The 21,781-nt window shown below is 55.2% G+C and overlaps 1 protein-coding gene across 1 annotated transcript in view; it reads left to right on the forward strand.

Annotated features, from left to right (window-relative positions):
* Window positions 1–20,173, forward strand: part of LOC119111083 (protein unc-13 homolog 4B) — a 44,759-nt gene extending 24,586 nt beyond the window's left edge. The window contains exons 8-26 of the mRNA XM_037234909.1: window positions 4,164–4,328; window positions 4,683–4,749; window positions 8,270–8,375; window positions 8,748–8,937; window positions 9,136–9,579; window positions 10,082–10,206; window positions 10,520–10,669; window positions 11,238–11,436; window positions 11,859–12,016; window positions 12,322–12,484; window positions 12,643–12,768; window positions 13,518–13,706; window positions 14,269–14,406; window positions 15,212–15,418; window positions 15,725–15,903; window positions 16,173–16,306; window positions 16,538–16,658; window positions 17,589–17,782; window positions 18,059–20,173. Coding sequence (XP_037090804.1) covers window positions 4,164–4,328; window positions 4,683–4,749; window positions 8,270–8,375; window positions 8,748–8,937; window positions 9,136–9,579; window positions 10,082–10,206; window positions 10,520–10,669; window positions 11,238–11,436; window positions 11,859–12,016; window positions 12,322–12,484; window positions 12,643–12,768; window positions 13,518–13,706; window positions 14,269–14,406; window positions 15,212–15,418; window positions 15,725–15,903; window positions 16,173–16,306; window positions 16,538–16,658; window positions 17,589–17,782; window positions 18,059–18,216 — 3,213 coding nt within the window. The 3' untranslated portion in view covers window positions 18,217–20,173. The remainder of the gene's footprint in view (window positions 1–4,163; window positions 4,329–4,682; window positions 4,750–8,269; window positions 8,376–8,747; window positions 8,938–9,135; window positions 9,580–10,081; window positions 10,207–10,519; window positions 10,670–11,237; window positions 11,437–11,858; window positions 12,017–12,321; window positions 12,485–12,642; window positions 12,769–13,517; window positions 13,707–14,268; window positions 14,407–15,211; window positions 15,419–15,724; window positions 15,904–16,172; window positions 16,307–16,537; window positions 16,659–17,588; window positions 17,783–18,058) is intronic.
* Window positions 20,174–21,781: the final 1,608 nt, after the last annotated feature.

Genomic DNA, 21,781 nt, shown 5'->3' on the forward strand with positions numbered 1-21,781 from the left:
CCCATGTCTTTTGGCAGAGTTTTGAATCTTACGTCGCAAAGTGTCGCGTGAAGCGGTGCTTTTAACGCAGTCCTTTCGGGACCGTGTTACACTTGTGATGCGATGATATGGTTATGCGATTCGCTGTTTGGAACTCGAACCCAGCACCAAACGACAGTGAGTACTCGATATTGCCTCACCGTGGATGTTCGAGTCGCTGCTGACTGCCGCCAGCCCTGTTACTGGGATTTTGTGCTCGGTTCAGTCGGCACACTTTTGTATTTCAACGTTGGAATGATTATTTCTCCACTCCAGTGTGCGTACCATCCAATTATCCAACATATTTTTGGTTCTGCTATAGCTCCTGTGACGGGTCTACACGTGCTCTAGCTTCGTTCCAGTGCACGGCTGGCATTTCACTCACCATCGCCACTGTTTGGGCGACATTGGCTTTGGTTTCTGAACTTGACAATACCAAACACACCGAAGCCATTCCTAGCCATTTTGGTGCATTTCTAAAGTTCTTTTAGACGCGCAGTTTTGTTTCATTCTCCCGGACGGAAAGACCATCCATGTGAGGATGTCGAAACGGAAGCCCCGACATGAGGTTGGATGGAGTAACTGTTTTAAGTCTTGACTGGAATCTGAAAAGATGCGTGATTATATTCCGGGTGGTTCTTTCCAGAGACAAAAGTTGCATCCTGATCTTTCTGTTTGACGTAAAAGGTTCAAAGGAACCTTGTGGACCTAAGTGACATTAGTGGTAACATCCACGAGCATACCCACTGCTGTTCTCCGACAACACCCCTTCGCCTTCGCCGACGATAGAAGACAAAAGATGTGTGTAACAACAAAAGCGCTGGCGTAACGCTTCGTCCAATCCCAGCCGCTCTCGGCCGTCAGAATCTTCGCTTTCGCGTCAGTGGACGAGCGTGTGAAGCCCGCAGGCGTCCATGTCCGGCTGTCATCGACAGTGACGCCGCCGATCACCACCCCGGAGACGCCACTCCCACTGAACGTCCTGCCGGCGCGATCTAGTGACTCAGGGCGGGGGGCACCCGCAGGCGGTACGGCGCGGAGGTGGGCCCTCTCTCTCTCTGACTCAGCTGCCGCCGATGAGCTCATCTGGGCCCGTCGGGTGTCGGCCCGGCGTGACCCAGCGGCCGTCGGACGGTCCTCCGGCCGCTGCTGGGCTACCCCGGTCATCCCCGAACGGGTTCGAGCGATGAGCCGGTCCGCGGCTGTCGCGTGACTCAGGGCGCGCGCGGTGATACGGACCGTCATGTAGCATTGTCTTGGATGGAGTGTGGTCCGACCCGACACAAGCCAGAGAAGCACGGCCTAACCTTGAGTGTTCGCGTTTGGCTGTCTGGTATGAGTACCACGAAACAACCAGACGTGAACGTATATCATATCTTACGTCTCTCCAATGATATATTTCCATCATATCTGTGGTGACCATGTGGCCTCGCTAGAAGCGGTGGTGCAGAAATGGCTGTGGGCTACCAGGGTTTGCACGGGCTGGTTAGCTCACGTCCGATATACGGAAGACTGGCAGAGGCCGCTCAAGACTTGTGGTTAAATCTGGCTGGAGTCCTTATCTACTCTGGAAATGATCGAATGGAAAAGTCAAGAGTGTCAGCTCAGCAAAACATGTATGAATCGTAGTGATTCAGATAACGGAGGCCTAGATGCGTTGTTGATAATGCAGCACACAAGCCATCTTTACCCGCAGAAATATCCAGACAGGGTGTGCAGCGGATAGACTGCATTATTAGGTTTCGTAAGTTGCTTGCAATGTATTCAGAGTAGACTCCGTCGAAGTCCTCAGCTTTGGCTGAGATCCTGAGTTGGCACCACGGCTGACCTCAAGTAGCACGGAACGGTGCTGAGGCGAAGCTAAATCCTGCTCCGTGCTCGATGGGCCGTTGTGGGCGCTGCAGCCCACGCCCTTCCTCGCAACACGAGACCACCCGCCCACGGTCCGCATCACGGGACCCACCGCCGACCGCAGACTGCCAGCCGGCCGGGACTTCCCGTCCGGCGTCCAGCGGCGGGCGGGTGGCCGTCGCCACCGCCGCCGGCCCGGGTCGGCCCGGCCGGCCTCGGTCCAGCCGGCCTCGGAACCAACAGTGCACGGCTGGCGCCGCTGCCGGTGAGTGCTGCGCCGCCGAGCTCGCGCCGAGACGGACCGCTTGTGCGCAGACGGCGGGTGGGGCGGCGGAGGACGGTGGCGGCGGGCGGCCGACCATCACGGAGGGGGTGACGGGGGTATTGGCCGAAGACGCACTTCACTCGGAAACGCCCGGCTGCCGTGAGTAGCTGGTGGGCCCGCGACCGCGGCCTGTCAAGCACGCGCCTAGAACAGGCTGAAGCGCAGCGATGAGTGTGCCTACTGTGGCCGTCGAGGCAGTAGAGGCTCAGGAGGTTCAGGACCACGCCTCCACGCGGACCCGGTCCACCTGGCACCGGGCGTCTTTGAGATTGAGGCGGGGTCTGGCCGAGACGTCCGACTTGGTCGGCCTGGGCCTCAGCAGGGTGGACGATGTCCTCCCGTGGCTGCTCAAGTTCAAGTCGGAGGTGCAGCTGGGAGTGCTGCCCGTGCCTTCGCTGGACTGGGACATCGACAGTCTCAACTCGTGGAGCGAGCTGTTCGAGCAGGAGCTGCCGCCGCCACTGGAGCAGGCCCTGGAGGAACAGGAGTTTGACTCTGTGGTACGTGGGCATCGGTGAACCATTAATCGCGGAGCTTCGTCCAGCTTTGTTCGACTTCGGCGCCCCATGATTCCTCATATGTTTACCTTGAGTTGCGACCAGGTCCTATTGGAAGTTTCATTTAGGAACGACGCTACTAGCTGGCTTTTCTCGAAACGTGTCAGGCGCGTTGCGTCACGTCAGGCTCTCTTCTAGTATGACGACTTCAATCAGTCACAGGTAACGCCATGATTCGGGCGCTCACGTCCTAGCGTTGACTGCTGTTCGCAAAACAACCTTGTGCAAGGTCACAGCCACCATAAGACACTAGGCACATCACGACCAAGAGCTGTGCGGTTCTGCTTTGGCGGCAAAGGCGCATTGGCAGCATGGATAGGTCACAACAACGCCCGTTTCCGCTTTCTCACCGACAACGGTCACCGCAGGCGATTTCAATACCACAGGCGCATCCTGCCTGTACCGCGAGCCGACCCCCACCTCGGCCGACCCCAGCTCTGCGACGCCCCGTGCGGCCGCGGCGCCGCCGCGAACGGCGCTGTACGCGACATGTGCCGCCTTGCCGACAGCGGTCGGCACGCGCCCCCGATGGTCTGCCTCCGATCCTCACAGCGGCCGCTCCTCCGCTCGAGCCTGCTCGATGCGTCGTGCGGTCGTGTTCCGCAACCCGCACGGTGCTGACCGCTCAGCGGCGGCGTCTCTCGGCAGGGCGCAAAGCTTTGACCTTGAGACGAACGTGTATCGCGGCAGGGTGCGCACAGTCGTTGACCTTCTGACGGCCGTATTTTGCGGCAGGCCGCGCTGCTGCTGTCTGCTAGGCGTGTTTCGCTGCAGCGCGCGCGCTCTTGACCATCCGCCTCCGTGTTTCGCGGCGGGGGTTCGCGTTTTTGCCGACTTGCCGCCGGCGTGTGTGTTCGGTCCGCGGCTATGAATAGCCCGGCCGGCGCGGCCGGCGCCTGGACGCCGTCGCCGCCGACGCTCGTCGCCAGTCTCGCGTCGGTGCCGACGGTGCAATGTGCCAGGCGGCCGGGGTCAGGTCATGGCCGCTCAGGTGAGGGGCGTCGCCGGTCAGGGTCAGGGTGAGGCTCGCGCAGCGTCGCCGGCTGCGCGGGGCTCGACGATTGGCCGGCGGCGGCGCGTTGCTGCGAAGTGGTGAGCCGGGCACGTGGTCAGAGGGTGCGGTACGCCACATGGTGCGGTGCTGAATGCGCACGCTCGCGCAACGACCTTGCGAAGCCCGGCATTGGCCCTACCCGAACAGATACCTTGCTTTCCCAGGCCAGGCCTTCCCCATTTCTTCCAATGTGAGGTACTCAGCGGTGCATTCAGTACTTATTAAAGCGAGCTGTATATGCAGCGCTCATATCACATTTTCCCCATCCCTGCCCATGAAATTCAAACTTCTTTTCGATCTTTTGCGCATGCATTACCATCCCCGTCATCCTGTGACAATCTGATCCCTCTGCGCGCAGGCGGAGGAACTGTATGTGGAAGCGTTGTACGCGGCCTACCACCCTATCGGCTGTGACGCCCCGGACGCGGATCAGGTCAAGGAGATCGAGCAGCTGCTTCGTGACATTTTTCACCCCAGCGAGGAGCAGCAGGAGGCCTGCCTGCAGAAGCTGGAGAACCTTGGGGTAGGTGGCCGACCGATGAAGATGATATTGACTCGTGACGGCTCCCCGAAGAAATTGGGCATTCAGCGTGTCTGCATCGCATCAGGAGGGACCATGTCTTTTAACAGATAACGTTTAACGACCGAGCTGTGCTGTTCATGTGACGGAGGGAAGTCGCATTAGTTCATCTCGACGTATAAACCCTTCGCGAACTCAGGATGATAGTGACAGATTAATTGGATTACGATGGTGTGCCTCCGGTTTTCCCTCTCATAGTAATACGCTAGCTTAAAAGCGAAGTGCTCCACACGTGCTCTAGCATGCACGCGGTGACTCGTGACGATTCCGACAAAAACCGCCTCGTTCGTCCTGCAGTCGCCGGACATCTGCCTCAACTGCACGGTGCTGGGTGCCAAGGGTCTCAAGGCGAAGGACGTCAATGGTGAGTGACCTGCTGTCCGGCGACGAGCCGACGGCCCTGTTCCGTGTCCACAACCAACGCGGAAGTCAGCCGGCTTATGTCTCAGTTGCACTCCCGGTCCCGCTGTTTACGTTTCGCCAGGTGCCAACGGAAGCGGATTGGCGATATCGCACCTGTCTGCGGTGAGCGGTAGCAGATGAGGTCTGCGTGCGGGCGTGGGCGCGGGCGTTTACCGTTCACACGCGCGCTCAAGCACGGCTGTGGATGCTGTGGTTGCATGTGGCGGGACTCCTCGCTGAGTCTAAATATGTAACGCTAAGCCGAGGGCATATGTTGTTTGTGGTTCAGCGCTTGAAGGTGTTGGCGCTAAGGAGATATTTTCTAAGCTTCCCTCAAGTAAATTTGATGGAAATACGACACTACGCACGGAATTATGGCACCCATTTGGGTCATGCCATGTTCGTGCTTGGGCAGACGCGAAGGGCAATGCTGTTGGTATCGCCTTCCAAAAGGTGTCGGTCATAAGTTCGTGAGTTTGCGCACGATGGGACTTGGCGTGTCGCTGTACATGACGCTGTCACCATCCACGAAACTTCACCAACTCCTCGCGTTGACCAACAGCAACTCGAACTGACTAACCGATCAAGGCGATCGCTTCCTCATCTCGGTCAGCTGGGGCAGATGACATGAACTGGGATGCCACGAGTATCCCGGATAGGGCACCACAGCTGGCAGATCCTTGCCCGGGACGTGCTGCACTCGTTACCGAGTATGCCATAGCGCGAGCCTCGGTGTTCGCAGAGCGGAGACCTCCCTTCCCTCACACCGACTATCACTTGTCAGCTGACCTTAAAACGCTCCTTGACTCTCACTCGAACTTGACCTGGTTCAGCAGGCTGAAGACATGGCTGACGGAAGTTGAAGACAAGAAGGTGGTCTGGGAGAGAGGTTCGCCTCTGGGACAAGCTAGAAGGGCCAGCAACGCGACCCCAGGGAAACTATCAGCTCCCTTGCCTTCTCCAGTGGTTATGCGTCGTGCGCGATGCGGACGTAAGACTCAAGACGAATGACAGCCTTAGCGGTCATTCAAAGCCCCAGAAGGCGGCGACAGTCATGCAGGACACGGACTTCACCACGTCAGGTCGACGGTTTGCCGATGATACAGCATAGTCTTGAGCCGCTCGCCGTGGTCCTCTGGTTCGCCACGCTCAATCACAGCGATGCAGTCCAGACAGTGCACACTCTGGTGTCTCCGACAGAAGGCTGACCGGTACGATCTGCTGAGCTGAGCACCTGATACCAATCCGGGTATTGCCTTGTGAGTTGATCCTGTCCAGATGGAACAGGATTCCGGCGATGTATCGTGACAGGTTCCGGTGCGATGTGGTGCTCCGCACTTCTAAGATCGACGACGCTGTAGGACTCGCTCCGGAGTGAGCTTTGAAGCCTTTACACGGTCGGCAGCGCAAGCACGTCAGCGGCGATCTGCGCGTTCGGATACGGCAGTTGCATGGGGACGAAAACTAAGAGGGAGACTCTCAACCGGTTTGTACCGTCCTTCTTTCCCGCGGTGGTCTTCCGAAGTCGGACTGACGGCGACCGACGGTACTTTGAGCGGACCCGAACCCATCACCGCGTCCTCACCAGCCTCTCAATGACGCGAGGGTTGGTGGCGGCGTGGCGTCCGCAGGCCGTCGCCATGGCCAGCATGACTCCGGCACTATTTAGTCGGACCTCGCCAGAGCACAAACAGTGGCGCAGTTAGCGGTCAGGGCGGCGTGCCCTTGAATGGCCGGCGCGCCAGGGCGACGCCCAGTGCCGAAACCGTGACACCGGTGTCGGCCTGCGCCCGCACCCGTTCACCCGTCCGTGTCAGCTGACACCGGGACGTTGCAAGTCATCCCGCCGGGCCCGAGCTGACAAACAAGTCAGCTCCCGGAACTCACGGCTCCCCCGCGAGTATGACCTCGACAAACGACTGCGCAATAGCCAACGCCATCCCGCTATCTGTAAGCGGCTCGTGATTCGGTGGGTTACTGGACACATTCCCCCTGCTGTTCGTCCGCTGTCCCTCAGCTTAAACGCCCGGATGCCGGTGGTGATTCTACATAGCACAGTGCAATCATTGGTTGGCTGGCTCTCACGGGTGCATCGGGGAAGGTTGCAGGCCCATATGTCATAACAGTGTTACGTGCCTAATAGGCTGATATGAGATGGTAACACCAGATAGCATCACTATTGTGGTACAGAGCTGTTGTCCGTCTGAGGGCGCCATATTTTTGGTCCTTAATGTGGTATTCCGCCGAGGTCGTGGCGAATGAGACAGTGGCGGAAAAAATGTTTCCGATAGTTGGCGGGCAAACATAACCATACGCCATAGCCATCCGCCAGCTCAGATTTGGACAGCGTCGGCAATGTCCTGAATGCGATATGACCTTTCCTCTCGCGTGTCGACGGCAGGCGAGCTGACGTAAACCGTGTAAATATCGATTTCACCGTTACGTATGGAAACGTGTACCTGTTCGTTTGGCAGTATGCGTGACGAACGGCATTGTGCACATAGCTCCGTTACCAATTGTGCTGTTATTTGTCCAGCGTAGGAAACTGTATCGCCATCGGCAAATTTCCGTTTGCTGACTCTTATTTCACGGTCTAGGTCTATCCCAGCTGTTTTGGAGGGATGGTGAGTGGTTCACATGGCAGGATGTTGGTATGGTCATGTGATCTCACCACCGCAGCTGGTGTAGCGGCGCTAAACGCTGGACACCGTCACTGTTAATGTTGGTTTATGGGATGATCGCAAATTATTTAGTCCTTTCAGGGTGAGATGAAACACCAGTTGTATAGCGTAGCAACAAACAAAGTCGCAGGCTGGGCTTGTCATATTGTCGACTAGTCGGAGATATTTTGGCCTGTCGTCCGCCCAGCTCTGCTGCATTGGCGTTTTTTATATTTAGTATGTCAAGGTGGGGTCAGGTTTTTGCTTGTGTGTACATCGCGTGTTAAATGTTCTAAAAACTTAACTGATTCCGTAATGGGGCTTTGGTCTGTGAATTGCTTAAGCATTAAATAAATAAACAGATAAATACAAAATCGTCGACGAATATTGTCAGCTCTGTTCAGGCCTGTGGTCAGTCTACTCTAAAACGGTGACCGTATAGTTTTGTGCACGGACGGTTCAGAGAAACAATCGTTTTACCCGCTCAGCTTGTCAAAAATGGGACATTACGATGCATTGAACATGCCCAGTGGAATGGATTGCCATTAAGCCAACTCGATTTGCTGAAGTGTTGGGTCCATTTTTATTATAACTCACACCTGGTATTACCCCAGCCGTCCAGCGCCACAAAAGCACCTTGCCGCTAGATATGCTGACTAAGAGATCATATAAATAGTAAATGAAAGGTAATGACAGTTCCTGGAATTTCACAACATTCGCGCAGAATCACCAATGCTCTTTCATTCGCTTCAACGTTCGTTCGCTTTAAATCCCGTATGTTCCTTCATGCATCACGTTGACACCCGATACCTGATGTTCCAGGGCTGAGTGACCCATACTGCATGCTCTTCATCAACAACGAGGAGCGGCGAGAGACTCACGTTTGCCAGCGCACGCTGAACCCCGTCTGGAACGATACGTTCAAGCTGTGAGTTAGTCGCACTCGCAACCTCACGGGAGGCCGCTTTGGAGAGCTGGTTTTGTCGCTACCTGATGTTCAAGGACTGCCTAATGCCTTTTCTTCGGACGGTTAGCCTGTTTTTTTTTTGTCAAACTATTGGACTTCAGTCTTCTGCTTCTTTCCAACGGTGTTCAAGGTGAGCACGACGTTGCGTTTTGATAGATGCATTTAGCCAGAAAACAGTCGTAGCTTTTCTTGAATGCGCTGCATTTGGGGATCTTTGTTTGGATGTTCTAGCATTGCGATGCGAATTACGAAGAACTACGATTATTTTGCAGGTCTCTCCGGATGTTCGGTTGCTGGAATCCGCCTGACACTATTTGACCCTCTTCTTCGCAGAGCCCTCAGCAATCCGGCCACAGACGTGCTTAAAGTCGAGGTGTGGGACTTCGACATGGACGAGAATCTGAAGCAGCGCATCGGCAAGTTTAGTGAAATCAAAGATCTGAAGGGCATGACCCGCTATATGAAGGAGGTTACCAAGGGGAAAACCCATGACTCCCTCGGCCACGTGCAGATCCAACTGAAGGTAAGCCTATCCCACAGGCCTGCCAGTGCACCCATCGAGCTTACCGATTGTACTTGTAGTTGCAAGCAACTCTGGGGTCGCCCCCTTTAGCTTTTGAAGGAGGCGTCTGCGTCCAAGCGCCGCAAATCAGATACGCACGACATTAGTTTCCCTCAGCCCGTCTCACGCCGTCTGGTGACCCTCACCTCGGACCGGCAGGAGGTGCCGGCGCTGGGCGTGGAGCAGTCGTACAAGCTGCAGCGCCGCGCGCGGGAGCTGACCTCCAAGGAGCGGCCCGGTCGGGCCGAGAAGGACCGTGGCACCGTCCAGCTGCGCCTGCGCTACCACAACGTGCGCCTCCAGCAGCGCGCCGACCACGTGCGCCGCCACGAGCGGCTGCAGCTGGCCGTGGTGGGCGCTGCGCGGCGCCAGTACAGCGACTCGCCTTACACATGGCACGAGCAGCTGCTACCGGCCGCCGCGCGCTCGCTGCTCACCCAGCATGCCGCCTGGGGCAACATGAGCCGCGCCGAAATGCTGGTGGCCGCCTGGTCCGCCTACGCTGAGGTGCACTGCACCGCGCCGCTCAACTACAAGTTTCTCTTCGGCACGCTGCAGAGCGTGAAGCAGTGCCTGCTGGAGGGCGGTGCCACAGCCAGCGATGTGAGCGACCGTTCGGGGACCCAGCGTGCGGTCTCGACCGTGGTGTGACGCGGGGGTGCAGGTGGTTCGGGCTGTTAAGTGTGCAGGACTCGGTACAGCGGTGTCCTTTTAAAGGACGCTGCCTCACATATGCCAGAACGTGAAAATGACGCCTCGCCGAAAGATTGGCTAGTTGCATAGCAAGCCTTTAATCTGTCATCTCGTCGCTCCCGGTCACATCAATCTCATTGCTAGGTTCAGCATTCTTAGAAGTGCACCATGAAATTAACAAAGGCAATCAGCCACACAAAATTAATTAATTCGGCTGCGCCTGTTTTATGCCAGACACTTAAAGATCGTACAGGAACTACAGGTGTATACAACGTGGCAGATACCCCGTGAGCTCGACCATCCCACTGGCCAGCTGCCCCTCTCATGTGTTCATCCGCTAACGCGACACCCACGGTCATCAGTCACATCGTGAGGGTCGGCGTTCTAAAGACAGCGTCCATCCGTCTTTCAGGTGACGCGGTTCCTGGACACATTCCAGCGGTTCACGGACCACTGCTACGAGACGATCCACATGCACCGGCATCTGTTCAGCTCCCAGGGCCCGGCCGGCTTCTACAGCATCGAGTACCTGCTCAGGTCGGTGTGGCGGACGCCCGGTACTGTGGGCGAGGTTACGGCGGTTGTTTGGTGTGATCGGCCGGGTGGGAGGTGAGGGCCACGCGGAGAGTAGCGCTTCTGTGACCTAGACACACCTGATTGTCCCCGACTATAGCCTGTTTGTTCGTTAGTGCTTGGGACACGAACCTGTCTGTTCTAGTGCTATTTTTTAGCATTGATTGTCCTGTTGTCACATGGATGAAACCGAGACGGAAGCTGAGGCTGCCCCCCAATCTTGAGAAGCTTCGCAGGCCGCCGCTGCCACACGCGTATGGGTTCCGTGCGGCCGCAGGTGCTTGGTGCTGCTGTCCGAGTTCCCGGAGCTGATCAAGAAGACGGCCGAGAAGCTGGAGACGCCGATGCCGCTCATCTCCAACGAGGAGAAGGCGTGCAACCCCAAGCGGCATGTGCTCACAGCGCTGCGCCACGGCAACGAGGACTGGTCCGTGGCGGCTGCTGTCTGAGAGTCTCCTGAGTGTCATTGGCCAGTTCAACGTAGAACATGTCCTTTTCAGTCACAGCGCGGATCGAGTGCTCTGCAGTGCTGACAGGAAAGGTCACTACTGTTTGGCACCCCGTTCTAATTTCCGCGTGAATCTCTTGTCCAAGAGTAGTTAGGATCGGTGTCTGTTAGAAATCCCGCAAGCATGCCTTTTTGCCTGGACGCTGATGAGTGATCCAAACTAGGGCATAATTTTCGGAGCACATGAGCCGAATCGTACCTTGGAATCTGTGTTGCATCATGCGCCGCCGTGGCGCGGCAGGGCACGACGATAGCCGTTGGTGTGGCCGGAACCGAGCGGTGGCGGTCTCCCCCTGCTCGCGAGTTCAGCACCATATCCATCTGACGACACGCCAGGATGTTCTGTGGTGTTTACTCGGAGGCGACACTGTAACTCCAGACCATGCCTTTAGGAATGCTTTCTGAAGCGTGCGTTGGTGACTGTCACCAATCACATGCGGGCGACAAGCAGAAACGTCCGCCACGATCACCAATCCCGCGCGTGCAGGTACAGACACGTCTACGCCTCGACCAAGAAGGAGAGCGAGGACCAGCCGGGGCAGGACGCCCGTTGCCAGAGCCTAATCCTGCTCATCAACATGCTGTATAACGACGTCAAGCGAGGCCTAGAGAGCTACAACCAGATCTTCAGTCGCATTCTGGGCATCAACTACTTCTCCATAGCGTACCTGCAGTTCGCAGAGAAGGTACCAGATAACTGCGTTGATAGCTCGAAAGCGATCAGAGATATATAGATTATTGTATCGTTTTGCACCAGATGAAAGGGCTAAGGAAGTGCCGCTTTTGGAACAGGAGGTAATAGGCTGATCAGCTTTCCTATCCTTAGCTATCGGTATCATAGAAAAAGAGGCAGTTGCTCTGGTTTGCCTGAATGCGTTATAACTCGCCTCCGCATAAGCTTCCACTACGTCGCCTTCCTTTGATTCCATCCCGGTCCGACGTCGCCCATCCCCGCCTCCCCGCTGGCTGAAACCGGAGGTCGGTCCCGCCCCTCCCCCTTCCAGGTCCGACCCCCTGGCGCAGGCCTATCTCCACGCCACATGCGGGAGCAGCTCGGCCCCCAGCCTCGTTGACTAGGCCGCGGTCTGACCGTCCTGTCCCCCGCCAGCTGGAGCAGGAGATCGGCCCGATCGTAGCCGAGATCTCGCGCTCGCTGCCCACTGTGGAGTACAAGGAGGGCGCCACCCAGAACCTCTCATCGCCTGAGGGGCTCGATATGGGCACTTCGCTCTTCGAGCTGTACCTGGCCGTCCAGCTGTTCACCAGGTGCGAGCTAAGCCGGGCTTGAGTGTTAGGAGGCCTGCGGGGACGGTCAACTTCAGCCGATGCTACCGTGTGAAAAGGTGCCTGGGAATGTTCCGGGAAGCGAAAGTTTTTAAATGGTGGTCCTGCTGGGTCGACAGCAGGGCTTTTAAGGCAGCCTTTGGACATAACTTGGTATGTCACAGTATACCGGTGCTTTACGCGCTGGCAGCTACAGTGCAATCCTGCGCTGAAGGTGTGTCGGACTTAATGCATCCAAGAGGTGTTGACGGAGCTCCTGAATGTTTGTGTGCGTGTCGCTGCTGCAGTCTGCGAGAGAAGCTGCCCGAGACGGAAGTGGAAGGCGAGGAGTCGCCCCTGCAGAACGCGTACCTGTGGTTCGCCGGAGCCGTCAATCGGTGGCTGGACATAGCCTGCTACAAGGCCATGCATCGCATCAAGCGTGCGATAGAGCTGGACCAGGCCAGACAGGTGCGTCAACCAACGGAGCTGCTCCAACCCATCCCGTGCCTCTCCTCCGGCTGTCGGTCAACGTCCACGCAATCTTACACAAGGAGTGCGACACTTCCGAAGGGAATTTGACGACTTACTGCCAGCCCACATCAGCGACTCTCGCCTTCTCCGCCCAGGTGCACACGTTCGTGAACCACAGCAGCTCGGCCGTGGACACTGTGGCTGTGTTCTATCAGATCAAGACGTTCTGGAAGCAGCTCAGTTGGCCGGACGCCATCAGCTCGTACGGCTTTGTCACCAAGGTGAGCAGCGGCCCTTTGTCCGGCATCTGTCAAAGTGGTACGGCTTTGTCACCAAGGTGAGCAGCGGCCCTTTGTCCGGCATCTGTCAAAGTGGTACGGCTTTGTCACCAAGGTGAGCAGCGGCCCTGTGTCCGGCATCTGTCAAAATGGTACGGCTTTGTCACCAAGGTGAGCAGCGGCCCTGTGTCCAGCATCTGCCAAAGTGCTACTGATGTGGTGGTTGTGTGGATGGAAACATGATGGGTGTGTGGAAGGGGTGGTGGTATTACATCAGCGACGTGCTATTTTATGATTTTGCCATCTGCATGAAATCTTCAACGAAATATTTGTGCATCTCTATCTATATGGTTTCACCCTGACGAAACGTGATGTATGAGTCTTTTTGTTTTAGTTTCCTCCTTCCCTGTGTCTTTCAGCCTTTCAGCATTTCGGCAGATTTGACAGCAAAATAGCATCTGTACAGTTGTGCCGATTTCAGCGTTTCGGGTGGAACACAAATGTGGTTCATGGCTACCGTGCGATGTGATCTGGGAGATGCCGCGCGCTAAATCAGTTAAACGACAGAAGCTTTTCATTCTTGAAAGTGATTTGAGCCGGGACGAGAGCGAGTCAGCGCGGATGTACGCGCATGCCATACTAGCGATGCACAGTTCATATTTCCACCGAGGCGACCACGTCACGACCCCACATTCTCCATCCAGCAATACTGGCCGGCCGGCCGATTAACGGGGCCTGCCTGTTCCGTTCAGGTTCTGGACGACATCACCAGGAGCGCCACCTTCTACGTGGCGCAGATGCACCGGCACCTGAAGGCATGCGGCTACTTCTGCGCCGCCCGGCCTTTCAGCTTCACCCAGGAGCTGTGCCTGGCTCTGAACAACGTGGAGTTCGTGCGCGAACAGATCCATCCGCTGCCTAACGAGCTCGGCTTCGAAACAGTGAGTAGCAAGGCAGGGTTCCGTCTCTTCCCGCAATCAGCGGCGTTTTGCGGCAGCGGCGAAAGGACGCCCCGGGTTGTCTCATGATGAGTCGCGCTTTTTGTTTACTGTTCAGGGCCGCGTGCATGCACCGCCACCCGATATCTGGTCTCATGTCCAGACGCGCAGTGGCCTTGTCGTCATGTGATGAACGTTACGCTTCGGTGCCGGTCGATGTCGTCATTGCATTTCCGGGTGGCAACAGAGCAAAAAGCAAGCTCAATGCAGTGGGTGGCCGGCGTATGTAGGCCTCTCCTGCAGCAGCGAGCCCTTGTGCTGAGGCGCTGCACCGGCGGCTTGTGACTGCTCGGTGACTTGTGCAGCGCTCACGCCCGCCCCCTCTGTGGCCGCTGTGACAGCGGCGGCGTATGTAGACCTCTCCTGCAGCAGCGAACCCTTGTCCTGAGGCGCTGCACCGGCGGCTTGCGACTGCTCGGTGACTTGGTGCAGCCCTCACGCCCGCTCCCTCTGTGGCCGCTGTGACGGCGGCAGCGTGACCGCGCCCTGCTGCCGCCGTCGTCAGGTGTTCTCGGCCATGGAGGAGCAGCTCGGCTCGCAGGGTACCATCCAGTGCCGGATGACGCTGCAGAACGTCATCGATCAGGCCATCGAGGACATGGAGCATGGCATCAGCGACATGGTGGACGGATCTGTGGCGCAGGTCAGTGTGTGATGCAGGATCTGTGGCGCAGATCAGTCTGTAGCGCAGGGTCTGTGGGACAGGGTCTACGGGGCAGGCTAATGTGCAGGGACTGCATGACAGGCTAGTCTGTAGCTCAGGATCTGTGGAGCAGGCCAGTCTGTAGTGCAGGGTCTGTGGAGCAGGCCAGTCTGTAACGCCGGGTCCGTGGGGCAGGTCGGTGTGTAGTGTAGAGTCTGTGGGTAGGTCAGTCTGTAACACAGGGTCCGTGGGGCAGGTCAGTCTGTAGTACAGGGTCTGTGGGGAAGGTCAGTCTGTAACAATAGGTTTGTGTGGCAGGTAAGTCTGCACCACATGGTCTGTGGGGCAGGCCAGTCTGTAACACAGGGTCCGTGGGGTAGGTCAGCCTGTACTACAAGGTCTGTGGAGCAGGCCAGTCTGTAACGCCGGGTCTCACCAGCCCTATGGACAGTGTCTGCGAGTGGCACAGCTAGGAGGCGGCTCGTCGTAGGGCAGGCGGAGTGACTGCTGACGACAGTCGCTCGTAGTCGAGGCGTGCCGCAGGCGCACCCGTATTCTTTGCCTACCGGGTTATGACTGATGAAATGCATTTATATTCTACGAATATGGCCTTTGCTGTGTCATCGTTGCTGACTGAGTGCACACATATTTTTCAGAAGTTTTGTTCAGCGTAGCGTGAAGCAGCACCAACGACGTAGCATCGGTTTTCCTTGTTGTAAACACTGAGAGTTGTTCTGTCCCGCTCGTCACTGCTGACGCGTTGTAGACCGGTCGGCAACCCGTGAACGCTGTGCCCCGCCCGCAGATGCTGCCACAAGTGCACTCCTACCTTAGTCAGCTGACGCAGCCTCACTGCCGCCTGGTGCCGGCCGACAACATCATCTCTTACCTGGACACGAACTTGATGCTGCTCTACCCGCGTCTGCACCCGCTCAACCTGCGCCGAGTGCTCGAATCCATCTGGGTGCAGGTGCTGAAGACGGTGGTCGACAACACCACCCGCTACAGCAAGGTGCGGTAAGCAGGCTGCAGGACCCTGGCAGCCGCGTCCTGCCCGTGATTGTGCCACACAGGCGGGAGAACGCTGGGGAGGGGGGGGGGGGGTAATTGCTGCAGGCCCCTGGCAGCCGTGTCCTGCCCGTGATTGTGCCACACGGGCGGGAGAATGCTGGGCAGGGGGGAGGGGGTAATTGTTCCGACCCTTCTACCGACAATTAACTTTACTTTGTTACACCACGCAACGTACCTGTGTTGTTTGTTCAAGCGATCTGGCGGATACGTCAGTCAGTGTACTGATGCCATCCTTGTTACTTCGCAGAAGGAGACGGAGTATTTCGCCACAATCTCGAGCCTGGTGAACGCGCTGGTGGAGTTCATCAACGGCGACGACAAGGGCTTGGCGATGGATGCCATTCACACAGACACCTACAAGAAGTTTGTGCACTGGGTCAACATCTACAAATGCGACCCTGAACGCCTGATCGCCATGTACTACGCGTGAGTGGCCCTGAGAATGCTGATGGAGACCTGGCGAAACCTCCAGAGTGGCTGACGGCAACAGACTATCACTCTTTTGTATATGGCACAACTTGCCTCAGGGTTTGCTACCACCAGAACGCACAATGGCCAAAGGAACTTCCACGTCTCCTTAAGCAATGTATGACAAGTGATACGCAATGCATTGCCCACTTTCGTCACGTTTATGACATAATGTTGCAGTTGGTCGTCCTGGTTTTCATCTATTGAGTGTAATGTGTCGTCTCCAGGCGTAAATACGACCTTCAAGAGGAGCTGGACGAGTCGCTGCACGGCAAGCTCTCCACCAAGGCCTTCTTCGTCGACAACGTGCTGCGTGTGGAGGTGCTCAACGCGCGTGGAATCCGGCCGTCCGACCCAGACAGTGAGCACCGGCCCGCTCGTATGACGGCCAGCCCGTCACCGAGCGCACGCGTGTAATCGGGGTATTCAGACATCAATGAACGTGGTTGCCTCTCATGTTCGCCAGAACTCCTGATCATGATCTTTTAGGATATTGCTGATGAGACAAATGAGTAGCATCCTATGATATACGGCAATACGTGCTAGGAGGATTAAGTTGCAGAGATGCAATATGATCTGTGTCTTTTTTCAGCCTGTGACGCCTACGTGAAGGTTCAGATTCTGCCTGAGACGCTGGCGCCCAATATGGAGAAGGTGCAAACCAAGGTCCAGAAGAAGACCATCTTCCCGCTCTTCGACGAAGTCTTCGAGTTGTAAGTTCAGTGAAGAGATATGTCTTTTCCTGACTACCTGTAATTTCTCGAACCAGTTTGGACTAACTTCATTGACGCAAGCTAGGGATTTCCATTAGCTTCCTATACGGCATGTTACAGGCAGCGCTAGTGCATTGCCATCCTAAAGTTACCTCGGCTCCATTGAGCGGAAAACGGAAATCCACAGACGGCTTAGTAGTGTTCGGGCATGGTCATCACAATCACAAAGACGTCGCTGACCCGGCGCACAGAGGCCTTGGCTTCCTTCCCTGCCGTGGCAGCTCCCAACTCCAATTGACGTCATGACCTGGACCATAGCTTTCTGTAACCTCTGCCCATGATGGAATGGTGACCTCGACCTCCATCTGACATTGCCCGTTAGTGCTGACCTCCACCTCTCTCAAACTGGTACCCTGACCTTGACCAGGCTTGTCATCTCCGATCTCGGCCCGACACAGCATCTCCGACTTCCAGTTAACTCGAACCGTCGACTCGAGCTTTCTTCCACGACCAAGCCGTAACACCCTTGAGCCCCATTCGGCCTGAGCCGATACATAGCTCTTCAGACTGACTTGAATCGGCATCTCATATCTTCATCTGACCTGACCTGACCTGGCATCTTACCACCGTCTGACCTGTTCCGTCACCATTGAATTCATCACCCGATTCACCCATGATCACCTGACATACCTCAGCATGCCTGACTTGTAGCTAACCCGGCCTAGGGACTCGGATCTCACTCGACACCTGAACGGGCGCCTCTGGCCTCTGCGTGACCAAACACGGCACCTGTGATCTCCACCTGACCTGACCCAACAACTCTGACCTTCATCCAGCCCAGCCGGGTAGCTCTGACCTCTGACCTGTCACATATGACCACCATCTGATCTGACCGGTCACATCTGACCCTCACCGGGCCTGACTCGGCAGCTCTGTGGACCGGGAGCGGCTGGTGGCGCGCGACTGTCACCTGCTCTTCACGGTCAAGGACCATCACACGCTGGTGGAGTCTGAGCTGCTGGGCGAGGCCGTGTTGCCGCTGGCCCGGCTCCAGAACGTCGCCTACAGCCAGGCGCGTCACGTGGACCAGCAGCTGCTCAGTCTGATGCCAGTCCGCATGAGAGGTGGGACGCGGCGCGCGTGGTGGGGATGACGTGGCCAGCGGCCATCCTGCATATTCGGCCATTCGGACGGGTGTGCGACTTGAAGAGGAAACTCGAAGGTGGAAAAATGGGATTTCTTACATTTTTATCAGTTCATACCATTAAAAACACATCTTAAGTATGGAGCAGGTCAGCCAGGGATTATTTGTCTTCATTGGTTTATGTTATGAACAACACCGAGGCTCTCAGGTTAGATCGGATTTTCGTGAAGTATCCACCGCCGTCTGCCCTTTACAGCCGAACAGCAGGAGATCTTCCGGGCGCTAGTGGACAAGTCCTCCTGGAGCCCGGTGGCAGCCGAGTTCGTCCGCAAGCTCAACAAGCGACTACGGCGAGACAGCGCCAATCCCGGCGGGCCCACCAGCACCATCTCGCGGCGACTCTTCAGGTCCTAGCCGGCCGCCGGCCACGCGCCACCCACATCTGTGATATCCTCGTACCGAACAATGCTCATGCGGTGACGTAAGCGGCGCGGCCCGCCGTGCGTGCGACCGGTCTGCCCGACCAGTGGTGAAACCAAAGACGACATTACTAGCCTGTATCGAGCTTGTAAATTCACCGAGTTCGACCTCGGTACGGTTCTGAGGCCGGAAGAAGTCGTCTCGCGTTCTGTTTGGTGATTATGTTCGTGATTTGGAATGTGCGCGTGTTTACTGTTTCTTTCAATGCGCCATCGAGAAAGATGACGACGTCTGCAGCAAGCCGGGCTCCAGACAACAAGTATTGATGTACTTGAAAACGCATTTTATACAAATGTAAAGAAAGTTCTGGCGTTTACTCGCTTAGACTGAAGTGCAGGTTGAGTTTTTTAAGTAGGGTGTTAGTACCTCTTCAGGTATCTGTGGAGTGGGCGTTGCAAATAGTCGGCAGTATCCCGGCCTGAATCACAAACAACTTACGCCGGCGGAGACCGTGAAATTTCGACTCTTCATCTTGCTTATTTCTGCCCCTACAAGAAAAGTGTAGACGATCAAATAATCCGCGCTTGATGTGGCTGACGGCTGGGGAAATTTGAACTCGAGGCAATCGCATCGAGTTCAAGGGCTGAGCAGGAGTACGTTATTAGCAAACTTAATGTGAATTGACGAGGTTTCCCCACCTCCGAGCTGGAAATGCCATGCACGACAGATTGCGCGGGTTTGCAAGGTAATATTTTCTTGGCGAACACGCTTGTCAAGGTTGACGAATAACTAGGACCACGCCTGGCAGGGTTTATCGTTTACAGCTTTGCGGAACGATTGAGACGAGGCACAAGTGTCACGAATTGACTAATTGTTCGGGCAATCGGTCGCCTGGTGTGTTGGTATGTGCACAAGGTTTCGGCCGCTTAATTCTCCAGCTGCTTGAAAAATGTTGTTGGAGGAATGTTTCACATTTAAAAACATTGAGGCGAGCATCAGATAGGATGAAACAAGCTCACTTATAAGCATTGGTATGCTTTTTAGGTGGAAAAGACTGCTCTGGACAGCACAATTCTCTGTTTGTTAAATATTCCCCTTAACGCGTCATGGTTTAATTACGTCATCGTACCTCGCACAACATTGATTAAGAGACAATTGACGACTGTTATATCTTGAAATCTTGCTTACAAACGCCAGATATGAATGCCTCGACAATTGTATTTGTCTTCGCTTTGGTCGGCGCACGGCTTATGGAATGGCAGTATTTAAATGACGTTGTTATGACCTCATGAGTGCCAGGGTTACTTTGAAACATTCTCCCCGAAATACTCTCGACATTTTCGCGGGCCTGCAGCTTAGAAACTAAGGTGGCCTAGGTCCTAAGTAGGGCAGGATTGTGAACAGCACCGGAAGATGTTCAAGATAGCTATTTCAGTTCAAAGCCCCATATAAATGTGGAATACTCACTTAACAGGTGCACATGCATGCTGCAGTGACAGAGTTGTACCGACTGTCTCACTGGTTTCAGGACCGAAAATATGCCTCATGAGATTGGAGCTTCTGTAGAATCGTTTGAAGTCCAGTAACGGACCACCCTGCGGACGTGATGCAAACCGCCCAAATCAGCATAAACATGGCACGTATGCAGACCGTTTGTACCGGGTGACGTAGCACGTGTGCATGTGTGTGAAAATGCAAAGCTATAACGACCGTCTCGTCGATTTCGAGTCCGAAATTACGCATTATAAGACCGGAACTTCTGCTTAATTGCTCCAAGTCCGGTGACGGACCTCCCTCCGGGCTAGTTGAATATCGGCCAAAGCGGTACAAGCCTGGCACGTAGGCACGCATGTGAAATATGGAGACACGTGCCCAGCATGTCCACCTCTCGGCAGCTCTCTTGACTGCAAGTATCACCCAGGCACGACCAATCAGCCGTCGCCGGCTATGACCCCTGCCCCAGCAAAACCCGCCACGACAGAAACAATAAAGTCACGGCGTGTGGAGGGCAGGTGGGCCACCGGTCTTCAGAGGAAGCTTTGTCGGGATACAACTGGAGATAATTTATGTCCAAACTTAGCACCAACCCCTTTGAAAATATTCACACATGGTGAAAAGAGCAGTGTCTTCCGCCTAAGTGGGAGGGGGAGAGGGGGATGACTCGAGCCAGTGGATCAGGGACCAGTGGGCGGCGCGGTGTACCCGCGCCAAATTTTGCATAGCTGTAGACAATGGAATAGCAGATCGGTTGGTATACAAATCTTGATATACCTTGAAAGGTTGCTGACCTATGGCAGGTCAAAGTCAAACCATGGTTTCTGCGGGGTCAATTTATGGGAAATCATTCAATCTGATGCAACAACGGAGTGTTAGACAAAGTCATACGTCTCTGATATGCTTTCTTAGACAGCACGACAGTTGAATGAGCAAATTACGTTGACTTAGGTCAGGTATGAAGGTCAGACCAAGGTAAAAAACAACCTGTTTTATTACTCCAAGGCCTGCTGTATGGGATAGTTTCTGGTGCTCATTTCAAATTTATTGGTGGCAGGAACCGCATCATATATCTTCCATGGACTTCTTAAACGTCAGAATAGGTCATTGACCTAAAGTGACCCGGGCAACATTTTGTTTTTAGGAACAAACCGTCTAACATAATCTTTGTCGCTTATTCAGAACCAAAACTCAGAGCAATCTTGTATGATATTGGTCACCATGACCTTCAAAAGGTCGAACAAGGCCGCTGACCTGGAATGAACGTGCGACCTTTTGCTAAGAAACTGTTATCTAGGTTCTGGGGCACTTTGGAGACCAGCCTGGAATTTGACCTTGCTTGACCTTACCTGACCCGAAGGTCATGACCTAGAAATCTGAAACTTTGACTTAAATAAGTTCACGTACAGGTCAACACACCCTGTAAATTTGGTGTCCCTAGCTCCCTTAGTTTCGGAGATCTCAGAGAGGGGGTCAAATTGACCCCCCAGAGCAAAGGATATCCAGCCGGGCCCCCGAGCCCGTGTTAACTGCGCAAATTGTGGCGACTTTTCAGCGAATTGTGACGCGATATACCGTGCAGTAAGGATGTTGTCTCTCTGTCTGTGACATTGGCATGTTTTCGCCGTTGCGGGCAGACGCCTTGATGCCTCCAGTGCTGCCAAACACAACCATCCAAACTGATTCTTAATAGTTCATCCTTGTTTGGGGCACCAATTTGCTATCTTCATTATGATCGTCACTTTTTCCATCGTTCACCATTCCCTTCCCTCTAATGACCATTTCTGGTTTAATATTGTGATCGGCAGCACGCTTGGCGTATCGGAACTGATGCACGCACGTACGCACCTGAGCGGTGCATTTCTGACAGACCATTGGTCGAAGAGAATTGCCAGAGCAGGATGATCACCTTTCATTGAGATAGACCCTTGTAGATATACGAAACCAAGGCAAATCATCACATAACCTGTCAGTGAAATGTACAGTTTTCTTTGATTTCTAGTCTGAATCATTCAAGCTCTAGGTCATTCAGGGGCAGCGCCAATATGGCTTCGGGTGACCTTTG

This window comes from Pollicipes pollicipes, unplaced genomic scaffold (assembly GCF_011947565.3).
Source record: "Pollicipes pollicipes isolate AB1234 unplaced genomic scaffold, Ppol_2.1 Scaffold_7261;HRSCAF=8764_pilon_pilon_pilon, whole genome shotgun sequence".
NCBI lineage: Eukaryota > Metazoa > Arthropoda > Thecostraca > Pollicipedomorpha > Pollicipedidae > Pollicipes > Pollicipes pollicipes.